Source organism: Lissotriton vulgaris, chromosome 2_2, assembly GCF_964263255.1.
Source record: "Lissotriton vulgaris chromosome 2_2, aLisVul1.2, whole genome shotgun sequence".
Lineage (NCBI taxonomy): Eukaryota > Metazoa > Chordata > Amphibia > Caudata > Salamandridae > Lissotriton > Lissotriton vulgaris.
Window position 1 is genome coordinate 313,115,663 of NC_141688.1, and position 27,958 is coordinate 313,143,620.

At 48.0% G+C, this 27,958-nt stretch overlaps 1 protein-coding gene across 2 annotated transcripts; it reads left to right on the forward strand.

Annotated features, from left to right (window-relative positions):
• The first annotated feature begins 349 nt into the window (after nt 1-349).
• On the forward strand, nt 350-4,896 carry LOC147729370 (uncharacterized). 2 transcript variants are annotated; one of them, XR_015309218.1, is made up of 3 exons: nt 350-448; nt 1,203-1,328; nt 3,124-4,896. XR_015309218.1 is itself a non-coding variant. In XM_086959919.1 (2 exons), exons 1-2 carry the CDS (start codon nt 1,190-1,192, stop codon nt 3,519-3,521), a joined length of 537 nt encoding a protein of 178 aa, XP_086816045.1. In that variant the 5' UTR covers nt 1,174-1,189; the 3' UTR covers nt 3,522-4,896. The 2 variants fall into 2 exon arrangements, 1 of the variants encoding a protein (XP_086816045.1); XM_086959919.1 differs by lacking the exon at nt 350-448 and having other exon boundaries at nt 1,174-1,328.
• Nucleotides 4,897-27,958: the final 23,062 nt, after the last annotated feature.

Sequence of the window (27,958 nt, forward strand, 5' to 3'; positions counted from 1 at the left end):
TAGTGGCGGTGGATTGATAGTTTGACTATTTAAATGACTGGTAATGTAGCAGGCAACTGTTAGTGTTGTCACTGATCTGACTGAAATCACAATGGAGTTTGTCTGTCACTTTGCGTCTTGCCTGCGGACTGCTGCCTGCCAGTCCTAGGTGAACGTTTCAGTACTTTGTTTAGTGAGTTACGTGACTTTCGAAGTCACAGGTCCGCAAATAAATAAAAAGTAACCATAATCAATATAATTTCGCGGAAATATTTTGTTATTGTTCTTTTGAAATGTTTGATTTGGTTGACATTGACAAGCAACAATCATCCATGTTTTCTGTTCTTTCTTTCATGTTGTACGTCAGCTCCCCCCAGGGGCGAGAGGAGGACACAGGAGCAGCAGGCGGCGGATGCTGTTCATCAACAGGGCCAGGATCGGGCAGGCGAGGGCTCCTCTGCTGGCCCCAGTAAGTTTTCATTTTAGACTAGTACCTATTTTTCCTAGCGTTCCTCATTTGAATTTTTTCAAAATTGTCTTTGCTCTTCTTGTAGACTGTATCTAAATTCTTATCCTGCCTCTACTATGACTCCCTGTGGTATTACTAGATTATTCTTATTAGTCTGTCTGTGTAGCTAACTAAGATTGCACGGTTGGCGAAACTCCCATGATTCTAGTCAGCAATAGCTCTATCAACTTAGTGCAGTCCTCTGGGATTGTCCATAATGTCTTTTGAAGTGTTCTATCTGGACTCATGCTTGCAAAAATTGCAAAACCTTTCGTTCAGTCACTCTAGTCTGGAGGACCAAAAAACACAGATTGTATTTAAATTTAAAAGCTTTATTAAAAGTAAACACATTTATTAAAATGAAGTCATAATAAAACTAAACGTTTAACTGATAATGGAAAAGTGGTTAGTGCTGACGATTAATTGAAGACATTTCTTGTGGTCGAGCCGAGCTCTCACCTGGTTTCAACTTGATCTTGTTGTTAGAAGTCCATCTTCTGTCTGTGTGGAGAAAAATGGTGCGTGTTAAAAAATCAGCCTTCATCAGTTGTGCCAAAAAGTGCAGCAAGACAACCTTCCCTGGAAAAAGGGACATTTTTTTTAACTTTAACGTAGACAGTCACAAATTACATTGTTTTCACATGTCTTCATTCCTAGACCAAATACTAGTGACTAGTGAGTGCTTTATTCTAAGATTCTTAAATGTACTTTGTAGGTGGAACATCTGGTGGCGGGGCCAGTGTGGTGGTGGTGCTCGACACGGAGGCGGAGGGCAATTCATCATCAGGGGAGGAGGCGGCGGCGCCGGATGTGAGAGTTGAGACGGTGGTGGCGGCCAGAGGTAAGCTCTTATATATTCCTTACTTATTGAGATTGAAGACTAGCTGGGAAGGCAAGAATATGAGATGCATGGCTGGGTGAATGATGAAGCAATGATGGGTGGAAGGACAACAGCCTGGGTGGGTGACACAGAAACTGTATGTGTCCATATACCTGGATCATGCTACTATCTGACTCTTAGATAGCATATGTGTATCTAGAGCAGGGGTACTCCTAGTACGGCCCGCGGGCCGGTGGTGGCCCGGCAAGCCTTCGTTGGCGGTGCGCTGACCTTGCAGACAATCACTGCTCCCCCGGCCCCCACAGAGCAGAGGCTTTTTTGTATTTCACCTGTTAGCGCCCCTGCATCTCCACTCTGACAATCACTGCTCCCCCGGCCCCCACAGAGCAGAGTGGAGATGCAAGGCCACAAAGAGGTGAAATAGAACTAAGCCTCTGCTCTGTGGGGCCGGGCAAGCAGTGATTGTCAGGGTGGAGAAGCAGGGGCGCTAAAACAAACAAAGCCTCAATAATATGTTAATGGTCTTTTAAAGACCTGTTAAGTACTTTGGTGTTGTTGTCTGTGTGTGCGCGTTGAGGAAGCGGTCTCAACCCGGGCTGAAGGCTGACACAGATAGACACACACACAGTGAGATGACAGAGGGAGAGGGAGGGCAGGAGGGAGAGAGAGATGGAGGGAGGGCAGGAGGGACAGCAGGAGGGAGAGAGATGTATGTAAATGCTGGGTCTGGTGGCTCAGTGGATGAGGGCATCTGCTGCAGGGACCTGTGTGCAACCTCATGGTCACAAGTTATCGTTTTGCTTTAGCCCCGCCCCCTCTGACTCCGCCCCCACCAGTGCGGCCCTCGGCCCCAAACTACACTGTAAATGTAGCCCCTGAGAGAAAGTTTGTGAGTACCCATGATCTAGAGAGAGTAGACGGTCAGTGGATGAACTAAGTGTAACTTTGAAGAGCATGTAACACTAACACTGCACCCGCACGTCCGTTCCAGTGTAGGAAAGGCAAGGAAAAGAACTTTTAATTTTGTCCAAATACTACCATAAATAGTAGCAGTAGTTTGTATTGCAAGCACTGCATAGATCCGGTTATTATGGTGGCCACTCCCTACCTCTCTTAATAAGTTTAGTAGTACTCAGTCATTCATGTGTGGATGTATCACTGCCTGTCACTCAATAAAAAGCAAAGCACCTAAAGTCATCCCATATATAAGCAAAAACATCCCATGTGAAGTGATAGATAATCAGATTATTTATCTTCTTCAATTTTCCATTTCTAGTACTCATTTCCACTGTAGGGTGAAAGTTAAATTAATTAAGCAGTAGCCCTTGAGTTGTAACAGAGTATTCTCAGTGCCACCCGTAATAGAAAAGTAAGAGATTCACCACCTGCATGTACTGGACGGGTACAGTAACGCAACGGCAACGCAAGTCTAGGTCACTCCTCATGGCGTGCGTCTCTTTTTCTCGGGTGCAAGTTTACCGCGCTGGCATTATGCCGGCTTGCAGAAAATAACGTACCAATTTTCCAAAACAAGAGACAAGAAGAAGAATAAGACTGGTGTACTTTCATAGTCGACTCCAATGGAAGTCCACAGTGCTCATAGAATTTGTTCCTTAAACTCCCACTAATGTTAGAGCAAGGATGAAGAAGTGTGAGGTTAGATAGATACTGGCCTCAATAGTTATGTAATGCGCTTGCAAGTTGCTAGTTGTACTGCAGCACACATTTCTGCTGAATGATTGAGTTAATCTTAAAGAGCATTGGTTACAGACTATGTCTTTCTTTCTTCATATAGGTTCTCCTTCCAAACGAACAAGGAGGAAGGAGCTGGCTAGAGCGGCCCGGCAACGGAGAATCGAGGCCACTGTTGCGGAATATCGGCGGCTGGTGGCCCTGGAGGACGTGGAAAGTGTGCGGTCGACAACAACGACAACGTCGTCCTCCGTGGCCTCACCGGCTGCCACCGTGACCCAGCACAGTGGTCCACCGAGACTGAGCCGGGCTGCCAAAGGCAAACGCCACCGCCGAGCAGCAAGGCCAACAGCTGCTTCTCACAGGCCTTGCACCTGCAAGGCAGTGAAGGCACGCCTGCGCCGCACCACCCTGATGGTGTCCCGCCTTCAGCAGGAGCTCGCCTTGCTCCGCGAGGAGCATGATGCCCTGGCCCAAAAAGTGAACAGCATCCACCCATAGTGTCCCTTGCCCCTTTTTTAGAGACTTTTGGGGGGTGGGAATTGGGAGTTGGGTTTTTGGGGACTTTTGAAGGACAATCGTTGGGGTTAGGGAGGGTCTTGCGGGAGATTATTTTGTTAGGGATATAAATATACTTTTTCAAACTTTATCTGAGCATACCTGTTTTTTACTGCTTGCCTGGTGGGTGGGGGTTTAACGTTGACTGTTTTCCTGAAAGTTTAGTTCCATTTTCTTCCTTTAAGTGTAAATGCCCAAATGTTTTCAACACTAAGTGCCTCTCACAGACTAAGTGAAGTGAATCCAAGAGTCCTAGGACTTTAGTAGTACTACCTTCAGGCTCTCGTCTCTCGTACTAATACTCCATTATACCCCCAAACCACCAAACGCTTATCTTACCTGTAATTTGTGTTTGAAAGTAGGGCTAGGCCCAGGGCTGGCTCCACGGGAAACACCGAATAACGTTGGCAATCTTGGTCGGATAAAATTTCCTCATAGCGGTGGTAGTAGTGGTGTGACACAGTGGCAGTTGCATGCCTATGAAAAAAAAGAAAATGAAATCTGGTTTGTCCTCCTGAGCAATTCAACGGTACAACTGAGAATATAGCAGGTGACAGAAGTACAGTAGAGCAGTGCCACATTGTAGCCTAACAAATGGTAAAGTATAACTACTAATTCGGTTGAAGTTCTTTCACATTAGCAATGGTTCTTTGTCAAGCAGAGTAAGAATATATCATCGACAACTGTGGAAAGAAAGAATGCGACAGTACAGGGCCTGTGTGGAATTATTGATAACTATATTCAACATAAGGTCTCTGTAGCCAGATACCCGAGAGCCTTGCTGGTCACTATAAATCCATTCACAACAACACTCAATGGGGTTGGTCTGGAAGGTGTCACGTTTACTCCCCGTGATCCAGTCGATGCAAATATGGTTCCACCTCCAAATGTCACCAACACCCAGAAGTGTAAACACAGGGTGTTCGAGGCATTAGGCGAGGGAGAAAAATAACAAACTAAAATAAAAAATGTGGGATGGGTAAAGGTAGGGTCAGCAGGGAAAGGATACCTGTAAGAGAAGACAAGACAGGCATCAGTGAAGTGATGTCCTAACATACAAGGGTACTCTCATATAGTCTCACTAAATAGTCTGCAAGTCTCCCGCCTACTCATGGGAAATGTAGTTTCATAGTACGGTAGGCGCTTAGGGGCTGCGTAACCTGACAGAAGGTATAGTAGATAGAAAAGGAGAAATTGCTTTTTTTCTAGGTGTCCCCTCACTCACCAGGGTTGCCCCTTGGTGACATGCTTCATCATTGGGGCCATCCCAGTCCTCTACGGCCTGGGGCGTGCTGCGACTTGCGAATTACGTAGGAGCACTTACAAATGACTATGTGTGGTGCAGATAGTGGAGTGGACTAAGTGATGTGTTAAGGGATCAATGTAGAAGCCGAGAGAGAGCAAAGAAATGCAGTCACAGTCAGAGAAAAAGGCAAGGGATACTGTATCTATGTGGTTGTAGTGGTCCTGTTGGAAGTGGTAAGTAAGTTGCCCGCAGAAAAAAAATCCTCCTATTAGCGGCACTCCTCCATTGCAGCCGACGCTTCGTCCACCGATGTTGGTCACCAGAAGACACCCTGTCCACTGCCTGCCTGATGCTGAATTGTGGCTCGCTACTGTGAAGCCTGACTCCATCCTTTTTTCCCCATTGCAGAGACTGAAACCCGGCCTGTAATTATTCAACGAAAAACAGGAAGTGATATAATATTACAACACCACTGATAAATAAATATAAGGTATGTAGGCTGTGGAGTGCAAAAAGTCACAATTTGTTTTTCCTAGTAGACAGACAGTACAATGTTTTTGAAAGTGCGTACTCTGAGTCACCTTTTGAAGGATAAGTAAGTATGGGCAAATTAATGTAGCGGATCTTGCCCCTCAAGCTAGGTGTACTGTAAACTGTGTTTTAGAACAAAAATAGATCTTCCTAGCAGTGCTCCCACCCAAAAAACGAGGCCTAGCAGAAAACTGGAGACAAAACTTACTTTGAAAGTAAAAGTAGGCCGAAGTACCCTAATTACCCATTACCCCCCGTGGATTGTATTCAAACCACTTGCAAGCAACCAAGCAAAAGTAGCCATAGCCAGCATCGCTCCAAGACTCGAAATCCCCCCCACTCAAACACATGCAATAGAAATACTGCTAACCCTAACGAACCCTAAGTTAAGAATAGTGGCAAAGGCTTTCTTTAACTATGCCAAATCCCCCCTTTCCCACCATGGATTTTCTTCAAATGACTTGCAACCAAAATTACACATTCTCACGAGTGCTCTAAGACCCCAGAACTCAGTTTGAAAAATCTAGAACACCCCGATACACATGCAATCCTGCTGCTAGGGCTAACCCTAACGAACCCTAAGTTACAAAAAGTGCCAAAACTAAAGGCTTTTCCGCGCGGATTTTGTCCCAACCACTTCTACCCGGTATTAGACCTTCCCAGGAATGCCCCAAGACCCGGCAACCCACCCGCCAAGAAGCATAACACCCCCAAACAGGCCAAAAGCAAAATCTCATACTTGCAATATTTCTGGGCCTTCGGTCCAAACGCGCTGCGTAGCTAGGCCATAAGTCGGGGTTGGCACGACGGATTTCCTGAAAAGCAAATGCAATCAAGATTAGAGTGTCCCAGCAGTGCTCCCAGACCACGAAACTCACCCGCAAACAGACGGAACCCCCCCTAAGAGCACCTCAAAGGCAAGCAAGTCATCAAAAACACAAAAAAAATTCCGCCTGGGATTTGGTCCAAAACACTTTTATCCGGTATTAGAGCTTCCCAGCAATGGCCCCAGAGCCGTCAACCCAGGAGAAAACGAGTAGAAGACCCCCAAACAGCCAAAGAGCAAAAGTACAAAAATGGGGACTTAGTCACTTTTTCACAAATTTCCCAAATCACTCCGCGCGCGCTCTGCAGCTAGGCCCTAAGTCCCCTCAGCCACCATGGATTTGCTTCAAACCTCTTGCAAAGTAAAGTATATATAGCCAGCAGTGCTCCCACACCACGAAACTCACCCGCAAACACCAGGAAGCCCCCCAAACAGGCCCCCGAAAACGCTACATAGAGCAAAATGTCAGAAATAGCCCAAAAAAAAATCGGCCTGGATTTTGTCCCAACCACTTCTACCCGGTATTAGACCTTCCCAGGAATGCCCCAAGACCCGGCAACCCACCCGCCAAGAAGCATAACACCCCCAAACAGGCCAAAAGCAAAATCTCATACTTGCAATATTTCTGGGCCTTCGGTCCAAACGCGCTGCGTAGCTAGGCCATAAGTCGGGGTTGGCACGACGGATTTCCTGAAAAGCAAATGCAATCAAGATTAGAGTGTCCCAGCAGTGCTCCCAGACCACGAAACTCACCCGCAAACACCAGCAAGCCCCCCAAACAGGCCCCCGAAAACGCTACATAGAGCAAAATGTCTGAAATAGCCCAAAAAAAATCGGCCTGGATTTTGTCCCAACCACTTCTACCCGGTATTAGACCTTCCCAGGAATGCCCCAAGACCCGGCAACCCACCCGCCAAGAAGCATAACACCCCCAAACAGGCCAAAAGCAAAATCTCATACTTGCAATATTTCTGGGCCTTCGGTCCAAACGCGCTGCGTAGCTAGGCCATAAGTCGGGGTTGGCACGACGGATTTCCTGAAAAGCAAATGCAATCAAGATTAGAGTGTCCCAGCAGTGCTCCCAGACCACGAAACTCACCCGCAAACACCAGGAAGCCCCCCAAACAGGCCCCCGAAAACGCTACATAGAGCAAAATGTCTGAAATAGCCCAAAAAAAATCGGCCTGGATTTTGTCCCAACCACTTCTACCCGGTATTAGACCTTCCCAGGAATGCCCCAAGACCCGGCAACCCACCCGCCAAGAAGCATAACACCCCCAAACAGGCCAAAAGCAAAATCTCATACTTGCAATATTTCTGGGCCTTCGGTCCAAACGCGCTGCGTAGCTAGGCCATAAGTCGGGGTTGGCACGACGGATTTCCTGAAAAGCAAATGCAATCAAGATTAGAGTGTCCCAGCAGTGCTCCCAGACCACGAAACTCACCCGCAAACACCAGCAAGCCCCCCAAACAGGCCCCCGAAAACGCTACATAGAGCAAAATGTCTGAAATAGCCCAAAAAAAATCGGCCTGGATTTTGTCCCAACCACTTCTACCCGGTATTAGACCTTCCCAGGAATGCCCCAAGACCCGGCAACCCACCCGCCAAGAAGCATAACACCCCCAAACAGGCCAAAAGCAAAATCTCATACTTGCAATATTTCTGGGCCTTCGGTCCAAACGCGCTGCGTAGCTAGGCCATAAGTCGGGGTTGGCACGACGGATTTCCTGAAAAGCAAATGCAATCAAGATTAGAGTGTCCCAGCAGTGCTCCCAGACCACGAAACTCACCCGCAAACACCAGCAAGCCCCCCAAACAGGCCCCCGAAAACGCTACATAGAGCAAAATGTCTGAAATAGCCCAAAAAAAATCGGCCTGGATTTTGTCCCAACCACTTCTACCCGGTATTAGACCTTCCCAGGAATGCCCCAAGACCCGGCAACCCACCCGCCAAGAAGCATAACACCCCCAAACAGGCCAAAAGCAAAATCTCATACTTGCAATATTTCTGGGCCTTCGGTCCAAACGCGCTGCGTAGCTAGGCCATAAGTCGGGGTTGGCACGACGGATTTCCTGAAAAGCAAATGCAATCAAGATTAGAGTGTCCCAGCAGTGCTCCCAGACCACGAAACTCACCCGCAAACACCAGCAAGCCCCCCAAACAGGCCCCCGAAAACGCTACATAGAGCAAAATGTCTGAAATAGCCCAAAAAAAATCGGCCTGGATTTTGTCCCAACCACTTCTACCCGGTATTAGACCTTCCCAGGAATGCCCCAAGACCCGGCAACCCACCCGCCAAGAAGCATAACACCCCCAAACAGGCCAAAAGCAAAATCTCATACTTGCAATATTTCTGGGCCTTCGGTCCAAACGCGCTGCGTAGCTAGGCCATAAGTCGGGGTTGGCACGACGGATTTCCTGAAAAGCAAATGCAATCAAGATTAGAGTGTCCCAGCAATGCTCTCAGACCATGAAACTCACCCACAAACAGACGGAACCCCCCCTAAGAGCACCTCAAAGGCAAGCAAGTCATCAAAAACACAAAAAAATTTCCGCCTCGGATTTGGCACAAACCACTTTTAGTGCTTCCCAGCAATGGCCCCAGACCCGTCAACTCACCTGCAAAGAGGTAGAACAACACCCCCACAAGTGCTGAGTCTTTCTTCATTGGGCGTAAACCAGCCCTCTGCTTTGATGGAAATAGGAGTCTGGAGGAGGAGGATAGAGGAGCATGTTCTTCTGAACTTGTGAACCTGAGGAATGCAGACTGCGGCACCTTCAAATAAATTAGCAAACAAGTGAAGACAGTTCTGCTGATGGGCTTGTCTTTGTGATAATCTGATTAAAGTTTGAATTATATTAACTGTGCACAACAAAGAAAGACAGACACACAGGAATAAAAGTGAATAAGGATGAAAAAGAAAGTTATTGATTCGTTGTCTCATTTTCAGGGCTCGAAGTCGGAATCACGGTCCAGGAATAAGAATAAGGCTTCGTCATCATACTCTGCGAATTCAGCCCGGGTGAGGTCAGTGCCACCTGACAGAGTAGAAATTCCCTCATCTATGGTGCTGGCCACCTCCTCTTCATCCGGCACGCTCTCTCGTACTCTTATATCTGGTGGTATGAGGTGCTGATTCATCTTGATCATTGTTAACCTCTCCACATTTTTGGGCGAGAGGCGGCTCCGTTTGGGAGTTACAATCCCACCAGCCGCACTGAAAACCCGTTCAGAAGACACACTTGCGAGTGGGCAAGACAAGTAGTTTAAAGCCAGGTTGGTGAGCTGTGGCCACAATTCTTTTTTCCCATGCCAATACGCCAATGGGTCAGAATTAACATAGACCTCTGTGGAGTCATTCAGATAGTCCTTCACCATCGACTCAAGGTCCTCCTCCAAGGTTCCTCCACTTTGCGTAGCTCTTGCTGTGCCTCTGGCCTTTTGAGAACCAAACCCACGCAGAGCTAGCCAATCCTCTTCAGCCTCCAATGTTTCTGCTGTCTTTCGTGCAGATGATGCGGTTGCCGGTGTCTTTAACGGCTGAGAGGTCACTTGTGCCACAGCCACAGGTGCAGAAGTGGATTGTTTTGACTGGGGATGGCCTGCTGATGTACTGCCATTTCCTTCAATTTCCAGCCGTTCTGTTTCAAACTTCTTGGCTGACAAGGCTAGCCAACGTTTGTACTTTGTAACATCTTCATCAGCAAAAGAAAAGAATGCTCTGCCTGCCAGCGCCTTTTTGTAGCGTGGATCCAGAATAGTAGCACAAATGTAATGCTGTTCTGAGTGGATCTTTTGAAGACGTTCATCACCTTGTAGGAGCTCTAATAATTGCTCAGCCAGAAGCAAAGAAGAGCCTTTCTTTTTGTCATCTTTTCGAAACACAGAACACACCTCCTTCAGTTGGTCCTCCAGCATGTACAACAATGGGATAGCTTTTCCCAAATTAGAGTCCTCCTTGCTGACTGCACGCGTGAAGACCTCAAAAGGACGAAGCATGCGTGTTAGGCTTTCAACTATGTTCCATTGCGGCCCACCCATCCTCAGCTCCTCTATACCCTCTTTCAAGAAATATTGATCGAGTTGCGTATACTGCTCATACAGACGCTCAAGCATGTAGAAGGTTGAGTTCCAACGTGTTACCACCTCCTGGATGAGTGCTTTCACTGGCATTTGACATTGATATAGCATGCTCCTCAGCTGCTTGCGGGCCTTAAAAGAATGCCTGAAATGCTTGCAAATTTTTCGGCAGTTCTCCAATACACTGGACGCTGCACTGAGTTTATTACCCAAGAATTTTTGGACAACCAGGTTTATACAGTGCGCCAAACACGGCACTCTGAAATAGTAACCGTCCCTCATGGCCTTAACTATATTGGAGCCATTGTCCGTGGAAACATAACCAACCTTGCGTTTTAGTGGGGACAGACAGTTAAGGACCTTTGTGTTAAAGACATCCAAAATGTTTTCTGCTGTGTGACGTTTCTCCAAACCAAACATGGCTAGTGTTGCATGTTTCCGAGCACCTTTAAAAACAATGTTAGTGTCAACACCTGAGTTTAGCTTTGCTTTAGCCCCTGAAAAAGAGACCCAGTGTGCAGTGATGCACATGTAATCAGCGCCTGCGCCACTGCTCCACATGTCTGTTGTCAGATGTATAGTGTGAACAGCACTCTTCTGCAAAGCTGCCCCAATCGCCTTCAGAACATCTTCATGTAGTGCTGGAACCGCAACTCGGGCAAAATAGAACCGGCTAGGAACCTTCCATTTAGGGCAGAGCGCTGCCACTAATTCTAGAAAACCAACCCCTTCGACAAAAGAAAAAGGGAGAAGGTCCAGAGCTAGCATTTTAGCCAGCTTAGTGTTATACAGACGGGTCATTGGGTGGTTGCGTTCATATTGCGCTTCTGTAAACAACATCTTTTTAATGTTGCCCTGGACCAATGATTTACGGGATGATGATCTCTTCGACCCAGTTACGCTCGCTGATGAACTTTTCCGCATTGATGTCTCACTCTCTCCCACACTCTTAGTGTGGCTCCCATGGGGTGTGCTGCTGACATGGGAACTGGGTGTAAGTGAAGTGTTTGGATCGTCTTCTTCTACCTCCTCGTCATCAGCAGATGACAAATCAACGTTTTTATTACGTGCAATTCCGGCTTTCTTGACCGCCTCTAGGTGCGGAAACCATTCGACAGGGTGCCTTCTCTCAAGATGACCTCTCTGGCCTCCGGTACCATAGTTAGAACCAAGCTTACCACGACTATATCGAAGCTTACAAAGGCTACAAATGGCTACGTTTTCCTTTTTTGGGCAAACACTAAAGAAGTCCCAAACTGGAGACTTGAAATGTCTTCGGGGGCCGCCGCCGGAGGAGGCGTCGATACTGGTGGTGGTGGTCCTGCTGCTAATGACAGATGAAGTGGAGGATGTGGATTGCCGAACTTCAGTACGTTTTGCACTTTCACCACCACGAATTGAGGTCGAGGACGAGGTGGGTACCTTCTTGCGAGGAAGAAATATGGAAGCGGTAGGTTTTGGTGTACTACTTAACTCCAAATCTAATGATTCCATTTCCATTGCCTCCTCGCCGACATCATCATCACGCTCAGCAGCTTCTCGGGATAGGGTCAAAATGTCTCTTTGCTGCATGCCCGGTGGGGCTGCAGTGACCTTTGTGATGACTGCCTCGTCGTCATCGTGAGAGGCTTCATCACCAGCAGTATCTGTCACTTCTTGTTGAGCCTCATCACACTCCATAGGTTTGAGTTTTTGGACGACCTTCCTTTTACGCTTAGGTACCGGTGGCAGATCATGGTGTGCCTCTGCCTCACTGTCAGACCGCAGTTGTCGTGGTTCCCAAGACAGATCACTTGCACCAGAACGAGGTGGGCTTGAAGAAGATGTAGACACCCCCCTTGATCTTTTCCTTGCTAGGGATGTGGAAGACAATGAATGATCATCAGGAGGAGTGGCTTCCAATGATACCTCAGCTTCATTGTCGATTTCCAAATGTGCCCCTACTTCGGGAGGAACAACTATTGTGGGCACTTGTGAACGTCCATGCACCTTTGCTTGCGCATCTCCTTTTGCTGCCTCTCCTTCCACATGTACTTGGGCGTGTACTTGCACATGGTGTTGTTGTTGCGGCTGTGGTTGTTCAACACTTGTCAGATGAGTTACAACAACCTGTGTTGATTCAGGGACATTGCTGCTACTTTCTTGCGATGAGCCAACATCACTGGTCGATGGTGATTGGAGAAGTACACTGACTGCCTCTGAAGCACTCAAGGGCTTTGACTTAAGTTGGCGTGGTGGTGGAGGCACTGAACCCAATGGAGCAGGGGTGCTGCTCTCAGGTTGGTCCCCAGCAGATCCTGCTGCTGCAGGCGTACTTTTTCTTTTGCTCCCAAAAAAAGTGGCGGGTGACACACCAGCCTCCTTGGTAACTTGCTTCTTCTGCTCCTTACTAGCAACTTTCTTGCTAGAGGAGCTACGGAGAACTTTCTTTGGGGCCATCTTCTTCAGAGCAGGTCAGACAGCAGGCCGCAGTTGCACGAATTGTAGAGTTGTCTGAGGCCAGACGTGACGTCGCGTGACGTTATGCTGCACACACACACCGCTGCAGGACTTCTTCCTGGCACTGGTGGTTCTCTTGAGTCTTGTGCACCTAAAAAAAATGGAAGACAGAGGAACATCAGTTCAGTTATAGAGCACAAAAAAATCGAAAAACACTGCAAAATCAGCACAATCCCAATCCATCCATGCCCTCCATAATGTTTAAATTCAAGACAACCCACAGAAAGACTAGGCCCATGCAAGACTCACTACCCCTGGGCATAAATAAAGGTTGAAAAGTAGGCAAAATGGTTGGAGGCCTAACAACAAAGCCTGCATTCAAAATGGCCACTTGCCTGCCAAGCACATGGCCAGTGCCTGTAGCTGCACTCAAAATGGCCACCAGCCACATGGCATGTCCCTCCCCATGAACACCCCCAAAAATCGAAAAACACTGCAAAATCAGCACAATCCTATTCCATCCATGGCCTCCATGATGTTTAAATTCAAGACAGCCCACAGAAAGACTAGGCCCATGCTAGACTCAAATACCCCTGGTGAAAAGGCCCCAACAACAGGTCAAAAATCGAAAAACACAAAATTGTACAAAAAAAAAAAATCGAAAAACACAGAAAAATCAGCACAATCCCAATTCATCTATGGCCTCCATGATGTTTAAATTCAAGACAACCCACAGAAATACTAGGCCCATGCAAGACTCACTACCCCTGGCATAAATAAAGGTTGAAAAGTAGGCAAAATGGTTGGAGGCCTAACAACAAAGCCTGCATTCAAAATGGCCACTTGCCTGCCAGCACATGGCCAGTGCCTGTAGCTGCACTCAAAATGGCCACCAGCCACATGGCATGTCCCTCCCCATGAACACCCCCAAAAATCGAAAAACACTGCAAAATCAGCACAATCCCATTCCATCCATGATGTTTAAATTCAAGACAGCCCACAGAAAGACTAGGCCCCATGCACCACTCACTACCCCTGGTCAAGGCCCCAACAACAGGTCAAAAATCGAAAAACACAAAATTTTACACAAAAAAAAATCGAAAAACACAGAAAAATCAGCACAATCCCAATTCATCTATGGCCTCCATGATGTTTAAATTCAAGACAACCCACAGAAATACTAGGCCCATGCAAGACTCACTACCCCTGGCATAAATAAAGGTTGAAAAGTAGGCAAAATGGTTGGAGGCCTAACAACAAAGCCTGCATTCAAAATGGCCACTTGCCTGCCAGCACATGGCCAGTGCCTGTAGCTGCACTCAAAATGGCCACCAGCCACATGGCATGTCCCTCCCCATGAACACCCCCAAAAATCGAAAAACACTGCAAAATCAGCACAATCCCATTCCATCCATGATGTTTAAATTCAAGACAGCCCACAGAAAGACTAGGCCCCATGCACCACTCACTACCCCTGGTCAAGGCCCCAACAACAGGTCAAAAATCGAAAAACACAAAATTTTACAAAAAAAAAAATCGAAAAACACAGAAAAATCAGCACAATCCCAATTCATCTATGGCCTCCATGATGTTTAAATTCAAGACAACCCACAGAAATACTAGGCCCATGCAAGACTCACTACCCCTGGCATAAATAAAGGTTGAAAAGTAGGCAAAATGGTTGGAGGCCTAACAACAAAGCCTGCATTCAAAATGGCCACTTGCCTGCCAGCACATGGCCAGTGCCTGTAGCTGCACTCAAAATGGCCACCAGCCACATGGCATGTCCCTCCCCATGAACACCCCCAAAAATCGAAAAACACTGCAAAATCAGCACAATCCCATTCCATCCATGATGTTTAAATTCAAGACAGCCCACAGAAAGACTAGGCCCCATGCACCACTCACTACCCCTGGTCACGGCCCCAACAACAGGTCAAAAATCGAAAAACACAAAATTTTACAAAAAAAAAAAATCGAAAAACACAGAAAAATCAGCACAATCCCAATTCATCTATGGCCTCCATGATGTTTAAATTCAAGACAACCCACAGAAATACTAGGCCCATGCAAGACTCACTACCCCTGGCATAAATAAAGGTTGAAAAGTAGGCAAAATGGTTGGAGGCCTAACAACAAAGCCTGCATTCAAAATGGCCACTTGCCTGCCAGCACATGGCAAGTGCCTGTAGCTGCACTCAAAATGGCCACCAGCCACATGGCATGTCCCTCCCCATGAACACCCCCAAAAATCGAAAAACACTGCAAAATCAGCACAATCCCATTCCATCCATGATGTTTAAATTCAAGACAGCCCACAGAAAGACTAGGCCCCATGCACCACTCACTACCCCTGGTCAAGGCCCCAACAACAGGTCAAAAATCGAAAAACACAAAATTTTACAAAAAAAAAAAATCGAAAAACACAGAAAAATCAGCACAATCCCAATTCATCTATGGCCTCCATGATGTTTAAATTCAAGACAACCCACAGAAATACTAGGCCCATGCAAGACTCACTACCCCTGGCATAAATAAAGGTTGAAAAGTAGGCAAAATGGTTGGAGGCCTAACAACAAAGCCTGCATTCAAAATGGCCACTTGCCTGCCAGCACATGGCCAGTGCCTGTAGCTGCACTCAAAATGGCCACCAGCCACATGGCATGTCCCTCCCCATGAACACCCCCAAAAATCGAAAAACACTGCAAAATCTGCACAATCCCATTCCATCCATGATGTTTAAATTCAAGACAGCCCACAGAAAGACTAGGCCCCATGCACCACTCACTACCCCTGGTCAAGGCCCCAACAACAGGTCAAAAATCGAAAAACACAAAATTTTACAAAAAAAAAAAATCGAAAAACACAGAAAAATCAGCACAATCCCAATTCATCTATGGCCTCCATGATGTTTAAATTCAAGACAACCCACAGAAAGAATCAGTCCACCCACCACTGAGTACCCCTGGGAAAAGGCCCCAAAACAGCAAAAAAATCGAAAATCCCAAAATTTTAGTTGCAGCAACTGTAATGCCCCAAACAAACTTACTTGTAAAATTTCTAATCCAACAGTGATCCAAAGAAAGTCAAAAAGGCCTCAAATCCAAAGATCCAGCAGCATCCACAAAAGGTAATCCTTCCAGGTCCACATCCGAATGAAAAGTGACCAGGAGATGGACAAAGCACTGGGAGGAGCCTGCTGAACAGGAACAGGAAGTTGAAGACTATGGGGCACTTCCTTCCTCCCACCCCCCTGCCCCCCTCCCCAAAATGGACTCCTCGCTAAAAAAGTGCAGGCAAATGTCAAACTAAGGAGTTATTCACATAAAAATCATCATTTCTAGAAGGTTTATGCTGCTTGCTGGTGGATTTCTTGTGCAGAATTGCAAATTTATATTTTCGCGCGCCGCATCTCAAATCTCGCAATTTGCGAAGTACCGCGAGACGTGATCTCGCCGTACTCGCGTTGACAAACTCTCGCTGGCAAGCCGCGATGACGTAATCGCGCTCGCCAATTCCCGCGGGATCACACAGCAAGATCCAAAATGGCGCAGCACTCGCAAACTATCGAAAAAAACAACTCGGCAAACGATGATAAACGCCGCGCGCCGCAAAAATTGTATCACCAACGCCGCGCGCCGCCAAAAAAATCCGCTGCGTGCGAATTTGCGGATTTTGCGGGAAATCCGCAAATCTCGCGGATTGCGGATTTCCCGAAAATCCGCAAAATCCGCGAGCGGAACGGATTTTCCGCCCACGCTTAGTCTCAGCAGGTGATGACTGTCGCTCAGCTGGACATTCCGCCGATTCCCGGAATGTGTGCGGCTGATCGGATCTCATGGGGTGGGGGCTTTGATCAGTGGTAGATCCTTTGATGAGAGAAGCTTCCTACTGTATGGGGGCAATAAACTGCATCCGCAGGGCCAGGTGGCGGCCTGGGAACGAGCACGACAATCGGGCAAAGAGGAAAGGAGGTTCATCAAAAGGATGCAAGATCATGAAAGGGATGGAGGGAGGTGTTGGCTGGGTACGGGATGTCGCTCCGAGGCAGGGTTGCGCTGAAAGGGAGGTTTATGGCCCAGGCATGTGAGAGCGGGGGCTGTCAGCCTGCAGGGGGGAATGTTTGCGAGTTTCAGAGGGAGAGAGAGAGACGCGCTGGCTATCAGCAGTGGGCAGGGAGGCCATGGCATTCAAAATGGCTGCTACTTACGCGCACATATGAGCCTGAAAAGGGACAAGATGGCGCCGATAATGTTGATGTCGCAAACTAGATTTTAACACGACATTTCTCAACGTGGGGGGGGTCAGGTTTCCCATTGCGAGTGGTCGCGTATGCTCGCAACCGCTTGCGTTGAGAAACTGTCCATTGGCATTGAGAAAGCTGCGGCTCGATTAAAAATCTACTCGAGCGGCAGAAAAGGTAAGCTTGCGCTGTGCATGGTGCTAAAAGTGCGGGGCGGCGGCGGTTGCATGCTGGTGACAGAACCGTTCCGTCACCAGCCGCGGTTGGGCTGTGCTCGTGACGGAGCGGTTCCGTCATGGCCCCGCCCGCCTGATAGAACGCGCCGCGCAGGCGCGAAATCAGCGCCGCGCAGGCGCGTCGGCCGGGCCATGATGACGGAGCGGCTCCATCATCAGCATCGAAGTAGTAAAATGTAAGTTAACATGCAAACAATTAAAACTCACAATTGAATAGATCCTTTGTAAGAGTCACTCTTAAATGTAAAATAAGCCTTATGTGTTACGCCAATGATTGATTCTTTGGATTTTGGATTCATAAAAAGGGCACGGGCCACAGTGCAGTTGCACACGGTGCATTGGAAGAATGTCAGAAACTGCAGGGAATACATGAACTCTGTGAAATGACGGACAGTTAATTCAAGAATAAACGCACTCCCATCAACAGACCTGACGTCACGCGCACACACAATCTCCCCAGTGGATTCGCGTGCAGTGTACTTGATAATGCAAATGCGTTTCAGCACTTAACAAACACACCCCTCCCCCCCACAGCGTCTGAGAGGCGGGGTAATGGCGGCTATTACATAGATTGTATTGCAGGAGTATTAGATGTAGCCAGAAGCCACACCGAAGCTTGTATTGCAGGAGTATTAGATGTAGCCAGAAGCCACACCGAAGCACTTTAGCAGGAAATGTTCAATTATTATGAAAATATAGCAGCTCTTTATTACAGAGGGCGCTTCAAGCGCTTTTGTGGTAATGGAAATGTGAATGTGAACTTACCCCACTTTATGCTAACAAATATGCAAAGTAGTATAAAAAATATGTTTTTTATTACTCCAGGAGGTTGAGGTGCTGTAAAGGCAACCGCTGAATGTAAGCAATCACGGTAATCAATAAAAGTGATAATTGAATGTGAACATTGTTCGAAGCATCGAAAAGGTAAATATCTTTTTCATTCGTTGCACTAATTATTTGTTCTTGGATGTTTCGCGTCCATTGAATCCGGGCGGTGCCCACAAGGCAGTCACACACACTGCATGTTAAGAATGAAAACGCGTACTAGTAAAATGAACAAACTCCGTGGGACAAGACTCAGTTAATAAGAGAATAAACCCATGCACAGAGACACTAGCACAGAGTGCATTCGAAATCAATCCGAGAAGGACTGCAAGTAATGTGCACAGAATCACAGAACGTAACAGCGGCGCCGAGACTCGAACACGGTTACTCATTTCCAAAGTCGAGATCCCTATCTGTAAATCCATATCCCTGCAATAAAAGCCCTTAGAGACAGCATAAAATGTGTAAGGAAGCACAGCCAACAGTGAAGGCCCTCTGGAGAAAGAAAGGAAGCTCGTTCCTATATCATAGTAGCTTAGAAATGCAACCCGGGCTTCAAAGCGCTTGTGTGGGAATGTAATTTAGATGGTTACATAGATAGGAAGCTCTCCATTGTGGATTTTTTAATTATACATAGAGCCAAGCTCAGCTGAAGATATTGGAGCAAAATTAATACCATATCTGTGGCAGTGCAAGAGGTTGCAGAAGAAAAAATACATATTACTGCTGGATATAAATTAACCCTCAGACAAATAAACTCGAAATTGAAGAGATCCATTGTAAGAATCAACCTGTAATGTAAACAAATGTCCGTTCGTTGCAGCAGGTATTGATTTAATGGACCTTTGTACTCATCGAACCGGAACTTTGCTCCACAATGAAGTCACACACACCGCATTTTAAGAATACAAAAATGTACTGGTAAAATATCCGACCTCCCTGAGACAAGAAACAGTTAATTACAAACTAAACACGTGAACAAAGGCAGAGGCACGAACTGCATTTGAAATCAACAGACCTGCAGTAATGTGCGGACAATCACACATTGTTAAAGGGACGCCGAAACTTGAACATGCTTTTCCATTTTCAACATCGGAATATCTATCCCATATCCTTGCAACAAAACTCCCGATTTTAACAAAAAAAATGTTAGGGTGAAGAAGAACAGCTACAAAAACAAGCATTAGAAATGCAATAGGTCTCGCAGCATTAGAGTTAGTGCTTTTAGAATTGTTTATGGGTTTTTTTGTAAATCTTTAGCATGAGGTTGAGGGTGAGTGAGGGTGAGTGAGGGTGAGGGGTTGAGGGTGAGTGAGGGTGAGGCTGAGGTGGTGAGGGTGAGTGAGGGTGAGTGAGGGGTTGAGGGTGAGGGGTTGAGGGTGAGTGAGGGTGAGGGGTTGAGGGTGGGTGAGGGGTTGAGGGTGAGTGAGGTGAGGGGTTGAGGGTGAGTGAGGGTGAGGGTGAGTGAGGGTGAGTGAGGGTGAGTGAGGGTGAGTGAGGGTGAGTGAGGGTGAGGGTGAGTGAGGGTGGGTGAGTGTGAGTGTGAGTGAGGGTGAGTGGGGGTGAGTGTGGGTGAGGGTGAGGGGTTGAGGGTGAGTGAGGGTGAGGGGTTGAGGGTGAGTGAGGGTGAGTGAGGGTGAGGTGTTGAGGGTGAGTGAGGGTGAGTTAGGGTGAGGGGTTGAGGGTGGGTGAGGGTGAGTGAGGGTGAGGGGTTGAGGGTGGGTGAGGGTGAGTGAGGATGAGTGAGAGTGAGGGTGAGTGAGGGTGAGGGTGAGTGAGGGTGAGTGAGGGTGAGGGTGAGTGAGGGTGAGGGTGAGTGAGGGTGAGGGTGAGTGAGGGTGAGGGTGAGTGGTTGAGGGTGAGTGAGGGTGAGGGTGAGTGAGGGTGAGGGTGAGTGCGGGTGAGTGAGGGTGAGGGTGAGTGAGGGTGAGGGTGAGGTGTTGAGGGTGAGTGAGGGTGAGTGAGGGTGAGGGGTTGAGGGTGAGTGAGGGTGAGTGGTCGAGGGTGAGTGAGGGTGAGGCCGAGGTGTTGAGGGTGAGGGTGAGTGAGGGTGAGTGAGGGGTTGAGGGTGAGTGAGGGTGAGGGGTTGAGGGTGAGTGAGGGTGAGGGTGAGTGAGGGTGAGTGAGGGTGAGTGAGGGTGAGTGAGGGTGAGTGAGGGTGGGTGAGTGTGAGTGTGAGTGAGGGTGAGTGGGGGTGAGTGTGGGTGAGGGTGAGGGGTTGAGGGTGAGTGAGGGTGAGGGGTTGAGGGTGAGTGAGGGTGGGTGAGGGTGAGGGGTTGAGGGTGAGTGAGGGTGAGTGAGGGTGAGTTAGGGTGAGGGGTTGAGGGTGGGTGCATTAGAAATGCAATAGGTCTCGCAGCATTAGAGTTAGTGCTTTTAGAATTGTTTATGGGTTTTTTTTGTAAATCTTTAGCATGAGGTTGAGGGTGAGTGAGGGTGAGTGAGGGTGAGGGGTTGAGGGTGAGTGAGGGTGAGGCTGAGGGGTTGAGGGTGAGCGTGAGTGAGGGTGAGTGAGGGGTTGAGGGTGAGGGGTTGAGGGTGAGTGAGGGTGAGGGGTTGAGGGTGGGTGAGGGGTTGAGGGTGAGTGAGGGTGAGGGGTTGAGGGTGAGTGAGGGTGAGGGTGAGTGAGGGTGAGGGTGAGTGAGGGTGAGTGAGGGTGAGTGAGGGTGAGTGAGGGTGGGTGAGTGTGAGTGTGAGTGAGGGTGAGTGGGGGTGAGTGTGGGTGAGTGTGGGTGAGGGTGAGGGATTGAGGGTGAGGGGTTGAGGGTGAGTGAGGGTGAGGGGTTGAGGGTGAGTGAGGGTGAGGGGTTGAGGGTGAGTGAGGGTGAGGGAGGGTGAGGGGTTGAGGGTGAGGGATTGAGGGTGAGTGGGGGTGAGTGAGGGTGAGGGGTTGAGGGTGAGTGAGGGTGAAGGTGAGTGAGGGTGAGGGTGAGTGAGGGTGGGTGAGTGTGGGTGAGGGTGAGTGTGGGTGAGTGTGGGTGAGTGAGGGTGAGGGATTGAGGGTGAGGGGTTGAGGGTGGGTGAGGGGTTGAGGGTGAGTGAGGGTGAGGGTGAGTGAGGGTGAGGGGTTGAGGGTGAGGGGTTGAGGGTGAGTGGGGGTGAGTGAGGGTGAGGGGTTGAGGGTGAGTGAGGGTGAGGGGTTGAGGGTGAGTGAGGATGAGGGGTTGAGGGTGGGTGAGGGTGAGTGAGGGTGAGTGTGAGTGAGGGTGAGGGTGAGTGAGGGTGAGGGTGAGTGAAGGTGGGTGAGGGTGAGGGGTTGAGGGTGATTGAGGGTGAGGCGTTGAGGGTGAGTGAGGGTGAGGGGTTGAGGGTGAGTGAAGGTGAGGGTGAGTGAGGGTGAGGGGTTGAGGGTGAGTGAGGGTGAGTGAGGGTGAGGGGTTGAGGGTGAGTGAGGATGAGTGAGAGTGAGGGTGAGTGAGGGGTTGAGGGTGAGGGGTTGAGGGTGAGTGAGGGTGAGGGTGAGGGGTTGAGGGTGAGTGAGGGTGAGGGTAGGTGAGGGGTTGAGGGTGAGTGAGGGTGAGGGGTTGAGGGTGAGTGAGGGTGAAGGTGAGTGAGGGTGAGGGTGAGTGAGGGTGGGTGAGTGTGAGTGAGGGTGAGTGAGGGTGAGTGTGGGTGAGTGTGGGTGAGTGTGGGTGAGTGAGGGTGAGGGATTGAGGGTGAGGGGTTGAGGGTGGGTGAGGGGTTGAGGGTGAGTGAGGGTGAGGGTGAGTGAGGGTGAGGGGTTGAGGGTGAGGGGGTAGGTATTTTGGGATGCGAGGTGACACCGCCACGAGACCTTGTCATAAATGCATAAAAACATATCCCTATAAAAAGAAAACAAAACACGAGATAAACAACATCCCTTAAGGAAAGTTACGTGCTGTGAGCCGCGGGGAGGGCTGTCGGAAACACCTACGGAACTGACATTTTAGAAACGCGTGGGCTGCAGGAAGGTCCCCCGGCACCTTGCAGAACAGAGCCTGCTTGTGATTGTGAACAGTGTGTGGTCGAATCTGCCCTCCAGCGGAAGGAACGCATCACATTGTAAATGCACGCAGCAGGGGGCGTCATGATTACCAGAGTGGGCACAATAGCACCGGAATACCGCCTATGGAGGGGTGGGGGCAGTCTGATTCTATCAGGCAGCCCCCTGCAGGTGCTGCGTGGGGTGGGGCTTGAACTACAGGCCGGGGAGCTTTGTGTACTGTGCTTGTGTGACTACTTTCAGTAAAAAAAAAGGTTATTCTACTGTTTGTCCTTTAGACGATCCGGGGAGGGTAGAGGGGAGCTATTTATTAACCAAGGCGTGGGTGGGGGGTCTGGCCCTGAACCCCAGGGCCGTCCCAGTGCAGTTTGCGCATCACCTCGAATGCTGTTCATGCAGCTTCAGACCCGGAACTGGCCTGCCCCGTCTGGTCTGAGATATTGGCTCAGTCCGCTTTCTCTTTACAAGTGGTAACAAGAAAGGGTGGAGGGGGCAGGGGAGGAGGGGTCCGGGGAGGAGGGAAGGGCCAGAGGGACTTGATGGGAGTGGTGGGGGGGAGGGGGAGGGGGAGGGTATAGAGAGGGAGAGGAGGAGAGACAGGACAGGGGCAAGCAGCAGAGACACGGCGGGTAAAATAAACAAAGCAGCTTCAGACCCGGAACTGGCCTGCCCCGTCTGGTCTGAGATATTGGCTCAGTCCGCTTTCTCTTTACAAGTGGTAACAAGAAAGGGTGGAGGGGGCAGGGGAGGAGGGGTCCGGGGAGGAGGGAAGGGCCAGAGGGACTTGATGGGAGTGGTGGGGGGGAGGGGGAGGGTATAGAGAGGGAGAGGAGGAGAGACAGGACAGGGGCAAGCAGCAGAGACACGGCGGGTAAAATAAACAAACAAGCCTTTCACCGTAACACGGCGGGCAGGGGAGGGGGCGGAGAGGGGAGAGGTGCGACACGGCAGGCAGGCAGGGGAGGAGAGTAGGAGGAGGAGGGGGGAGGAGAGTAGGGGAGGCACGGCCTAGCGGCAGGCAGGCAGGGGAGGAGAGGAGGAGGGGGGAGGAGAGTAGGGGAGGCACGGCCTAGCGGCCGTGCAATCAAGTAGTGAGGGGGCGGAGCTGGGGGAGGCTGTGAGAGAGAGTAGGCAAGGCAGGCGGCTGGGGGCATGTGCACGCGCATTTAAGCTCAATGCGCATGCGCATTGAGCTTAAATTTCTCGTGCACTGCAAGGAATCGCCACGATTCCTTGCAGTGTGGATAAAGAGTGGATAAGTGCCAATACTCTCGCCTTGCTCGATGCGCATGCGCATCGACAGGCGAGACCTAAAAACATGTAGCAACAAAACATGCCTGTTTGCAAAGAAAAAAGTAATTCCAGCTACAGAAGCAGAGGAGATCTTCAAAAGGAAGAAGTACTTGGTGCGCGCTCCAATGAAAACAAACACACGAGCGAAGATGAAGACACTAACCAATGGATATCAAGTAAATGAGATTGACAAGTAAGTGGTAATGGTGAGGAATGGGAGGGCTGTCAGCCCCTTTACGATATTTTTTTTTATTTACAACCGATTTCGCACATGTGAAACCTATCAAGCAGCAATTTGTCAGAAGACAATGCCTGACATTTGACCTTTGAAGCGCAACAAAGACGACAAGATAAGTACAGAAATAAAATGCACCTATATTTATTGCATGGACTTTCGTGACCCACCAAAAACCGACTCATGACCCACCAGTGGCTCGGGAACCACAGTTTGGGAAACACTGATCTAAAAGGTTCTCTAATAATACTGGGCTCACAGCCGTGATAAACATTTTCCTTCCAAAATAAACAATGGAAAGCTTGTATCATAAAATAAATCCTAAGTGGGTTTCTATAGAACATAGGGGCATATGTACAAGCCCCTAATGGCACGGGAATGTCACTTTGTTGTGACGTTCTCCTGGTGATAGGGACATTGCCTTATGTACAAGGCAGAGTGAAGCCACTTAACATAAGTACATAAGGCACTCTTTCATGCTATGTTTAGCGTGAAAGGGGGTGTGCAGTGGGTGTTGTGGTGGGCGTTACACCGCAACACCCATTGCGCTGCCCCTATGTACAAGGGTGGCATACTTAGGAGGCAGCGCCAAAATTAAGACCAGGATGGTCTTAAGTTGGCGAAACGAGGAGAAATGCATTATTTCTAATTGTTTTTGCTTTTTCCATGTGTGCTGCCTTGTGCATGCCCACATGGAAAAAGTAAAATGCCATTGTTTGTTTATGTACAGGAAGGTGTCCCTTCTTGTACATAAACAAACCTTTAAAAAAATGCCATTTAGTCACTTTCATGCCTGCTGCAGTTCTATATGCAGATCCACAGTATTGCTCAGTTGTGGGGGGCACATCAAGAGTACAGCATCTGGTCTAACTCTAGTAGCCACATCTACAATACTCGGGCCCGATCTGGAAGCAGCACACATGAAAGTTACAAAATGGCATTTTAGAATTGTTTCTGTGCAGGAAGGGACATCCTATGCATAACCAATCCTCCCTGCAAACAGACACCATTGCACTCTGGTGCAAAGCTGCCTGCGTTGGCACTAAGTTGTTAAACTTAGCGCCATTGCAGGGGTAAACGCAAGGTTGCACCACATTCTTGTAAATATGGTGCAGCCTTGCGTTTCCGTAGTGGAGGAGCGTGTTGTTAAGCCACGGAGGCTAACGACACGCTACACCAATTCATTGTACATGTCCCCCATAGTGTTTATGCCCTCAATGCTGACACTTAATATGTTTCTTTGGGTGATGGGATGAGTGATCGATAGTCATCTTTTTTGAAGGGTTAGATCCAGTCCGTTATGACATTAAGCGCCCTCCTCTAGAATGGCCTCTGGTGGCGCTGTTCCCACTGCAGAGGGTCGTTTGTGGAGTGTTATATCTAGTTGTGGATGCAGATCCACAGTATTGGTCAGTTGTGGAGGTCACATCAAGAGTACAGCATTAGGTCTAACTCTTGTAGCCACATCTAGAGTACTCTGGCCAGATCTGGAAGCCATATTGGGTGTATAGTGTCAAAGTCACACAGCCTCTCGGGAAGCAGTGGCTTCAGTTCTAGAGACTTCATCCTGAGCGTTGCATCTAGATCTAGAGACCACCCCTGGTGCATTGTGTAAGATTTTGGGTCGAGGTGGGAATAAATGTAGCATATCACAAATTGCACAGATATGAGCACACACAAACATTCTTGGCGTCTGTCTGTCAGGTGAAGCAGAGTATCACACATGCATGTTGATAGGTAATCAGTCAACTATATTTTGTCCTTTCTATCACTTTTTGTTTCTCTGTGGTGCCTGCATTCCATGAAATGTCTTTCCTGCAAGCAGCCTCAGAAATGAATAATCTTCATCCCTGAACGCTGATGGCATTTCATCCATTCAGCAACTTCAGAGATAGCTTTACAACCACTAAGGGTAGTCATATAACTTTCATTTTAGTTAAGGGTAAAATAATTATTGACTAGAAAAATAAAAAAGTGCAGGGTTACACATTTAGTTTAATTAAAGTTGCCTAAAATATTAGGATGATGGTTAGTGCCAGTGTTGATTAACTGATATTTATTTAAATGAATTGAATTACATTAACATTAATTTAGAGTTAATGCAAGGTTTACTACTTGACATATGGGAGAGATTGTTTTAGAAAAATGCAATTTAATGTATGTTGATTAAGGCATAGGGAAATAGCATTAAACAATGAAGTAACATTAACATATTTCAACAGGATTACAATCATAAAAAATGATTTCAAGGTTAGTGTGCTAGCATTTTTTTAAGTTAAAAATAGTTTTAAGTCATTTAATTATAATAAATTAAGGGTTAGTTTAGGTTAAAATTTGGGTAAGGAATGGAGTAATAAATTAAGTTACATTTAATTGGAATAAATCGTGCATTAAAGTCAATATTACACTTAGAATAAAGATAATTATTAAATTAAATTATATGTAGTTAAGGGATAGTTTTACAATTAAAAATAAAATAATTGGTTAGCAAAATTAACAAACATTAATTCAAATTTGTTCAAAAATAATAGGTGTAGTTAGGTGTAGTTTTGGGGTACTACTGAATGAAATGTAAAACTTACCTTGATGATGTAGTGGCTGTTGGCGAAGCTCCTTTGAGGTACTTAGGGGCAGATTTACAAGCCCCTTGCGCCTCTTTCATGCCGCCATTGCATCACTTTTGTGACGCAGCAGCGGTGCAAAGCCAGCGCCATGCTACGGGGTATTTACGTCACGTTGTAAAGCCCTGCGCCACATGTGGGTGTCCTGGTACGGGGGGGGCATTCCGGTGCAGGAACGCTTCCTAAAAGTGGTTGAGTGAAATCTACAAGATTTCACTCAGTCACTTTTAGGGCCATGCTGTGTCAAAACCCGAGTTCTGAGCGCACTCCTGGATAAGACGCCCTTGAATCCGTCATCCAGATGTTTGCAGCTTTGAGAACTGTGCAGGCAGAAGTCACACTTTGGAGCATGATGACTCTTTTGCAATGAGTGACAGTGAGCAAAAGAAGAATAAATAAATACAAACATTTGAGAATGTTTGTGACTCTATTATTAATAAACGGCAGGGCAAGGTAAATCGCACTGGTTGCCATGATTCACTCTTCGGGTGCTTGCACACTTAGGGACCCACATGTGGCACTCTCCAGTGTTTGACCGAGTTTCCTGGACCTGTGCTATATCCCTACGCCGACTTCCCGCCTCTTGGACCGCATTCTGAACTATCATTTCTTTTGGATCCATATCAGGCTTCGTGCATAATGCTAACCGCCTGTCTTCCCATAAAATGACAATATTTATAGGTTTACTGATTAAAGAATCGAGCTGCGTCAATTTTGCACCACTGGTACATCACTTTTTGTGATACACCGGTGCCATGTTGCGCCATATTTACGAAGTGACGCATCTAGGTAGATGCGTCCCATCATAAACCCCTGCACTACATTATACGTGCGCCAGGTATAATGTATGCAGGGTGGGCGTACCCCCACAAGAAAGGGTTGTATGAGTGGCACAGCAAAATCTGTGAGATTTCCCTGCACCTCTTCTAGGACGCCAATGCGTCAAAACCTTACGCCTGCCTCATGGCAGGCATAAGGGTGACGCAGGTCCTTTCAACATTGCTGGAGTTGCGTCAGGCTTCCAACACAACCTCAGCAATGCGCCACTTTTTGCGCTGACAGATACGTCAGTTATACTGTCGTATCTGACCTTCCTTGCAACATGATGTGTCATATTGTAAATGTGACACATCATTGGTGTCGCAAGGAGGGCGCCTTGATAAGTGGCGCATCGGTGCTTTCACACAGCGATGCGTCACTTCTCGTAAATGGGGCCCAAGGAGGCTAGCATTATCCCACCCACCCTCCTAATGAGGAGGTGAGGGTTCGGAAAGAGTACATTTTGTAAAATATGTTAGAATTTTTTAACCCTTTCTCTGCGGCCGCGATTTTACCACTGTGCGGTAAACAAAAGAACAGGGCGGGGCCGTGATGAACCCCAGCCGTCATCAGCACACGCCCACCACGGGGCGTGACGGCTGCTGTTCGTCACCAGCATGGGAGGGGTTAAATGGTATGTCATTTAAGGTTATTTGAATGTTTCGGTGGGTAGATTCATTGTTTATTTTATTGCAGATTAAAGGTTTTTCCATCAGAAGTGGTTTGCTCATACTATGTTTTTGAGGACGCAGAACAAGAGGAAGAAAATGGAGGATGCAGACTCTTTATGGGATATGACCATTCTTTTTAGGTCGAGCTGACCTAGCATTCAATGCAAAAGCAATGAATGCTGTCAGCAAGACAACTAATGTTACCCGTATTTGGGAATGTGGACAGAAGTCAAACGCATGCCTGTTCATTGTCAGTTTTCACAGCGGGAGCGCGCCTCTCTGACGGGCTTGCGCAGACACGCACACACAACCCCTGCTTTCGCTTGGCTTGCATGCAAACACGGCGCG

What these genes read in the sequence shown, in the direction of transcription:
- LOC147729370 (XM_086959919.1), top strand. Translation starts at nt 1,190, where the DNA reads ATGTACTTTGTAGGTGGAACATCTGGTGGCGGGGCCAGTGTGGTGGTG. An exon ending in GACGGTGGTGGCGGCCAGAG is followed by an intron (nt 1,329 to 3,123) that starts GTAAGCTCTTAT and finishes TTCTTCATATAG; the next exon opens with GTTCTCCTTCCAAACGAACA.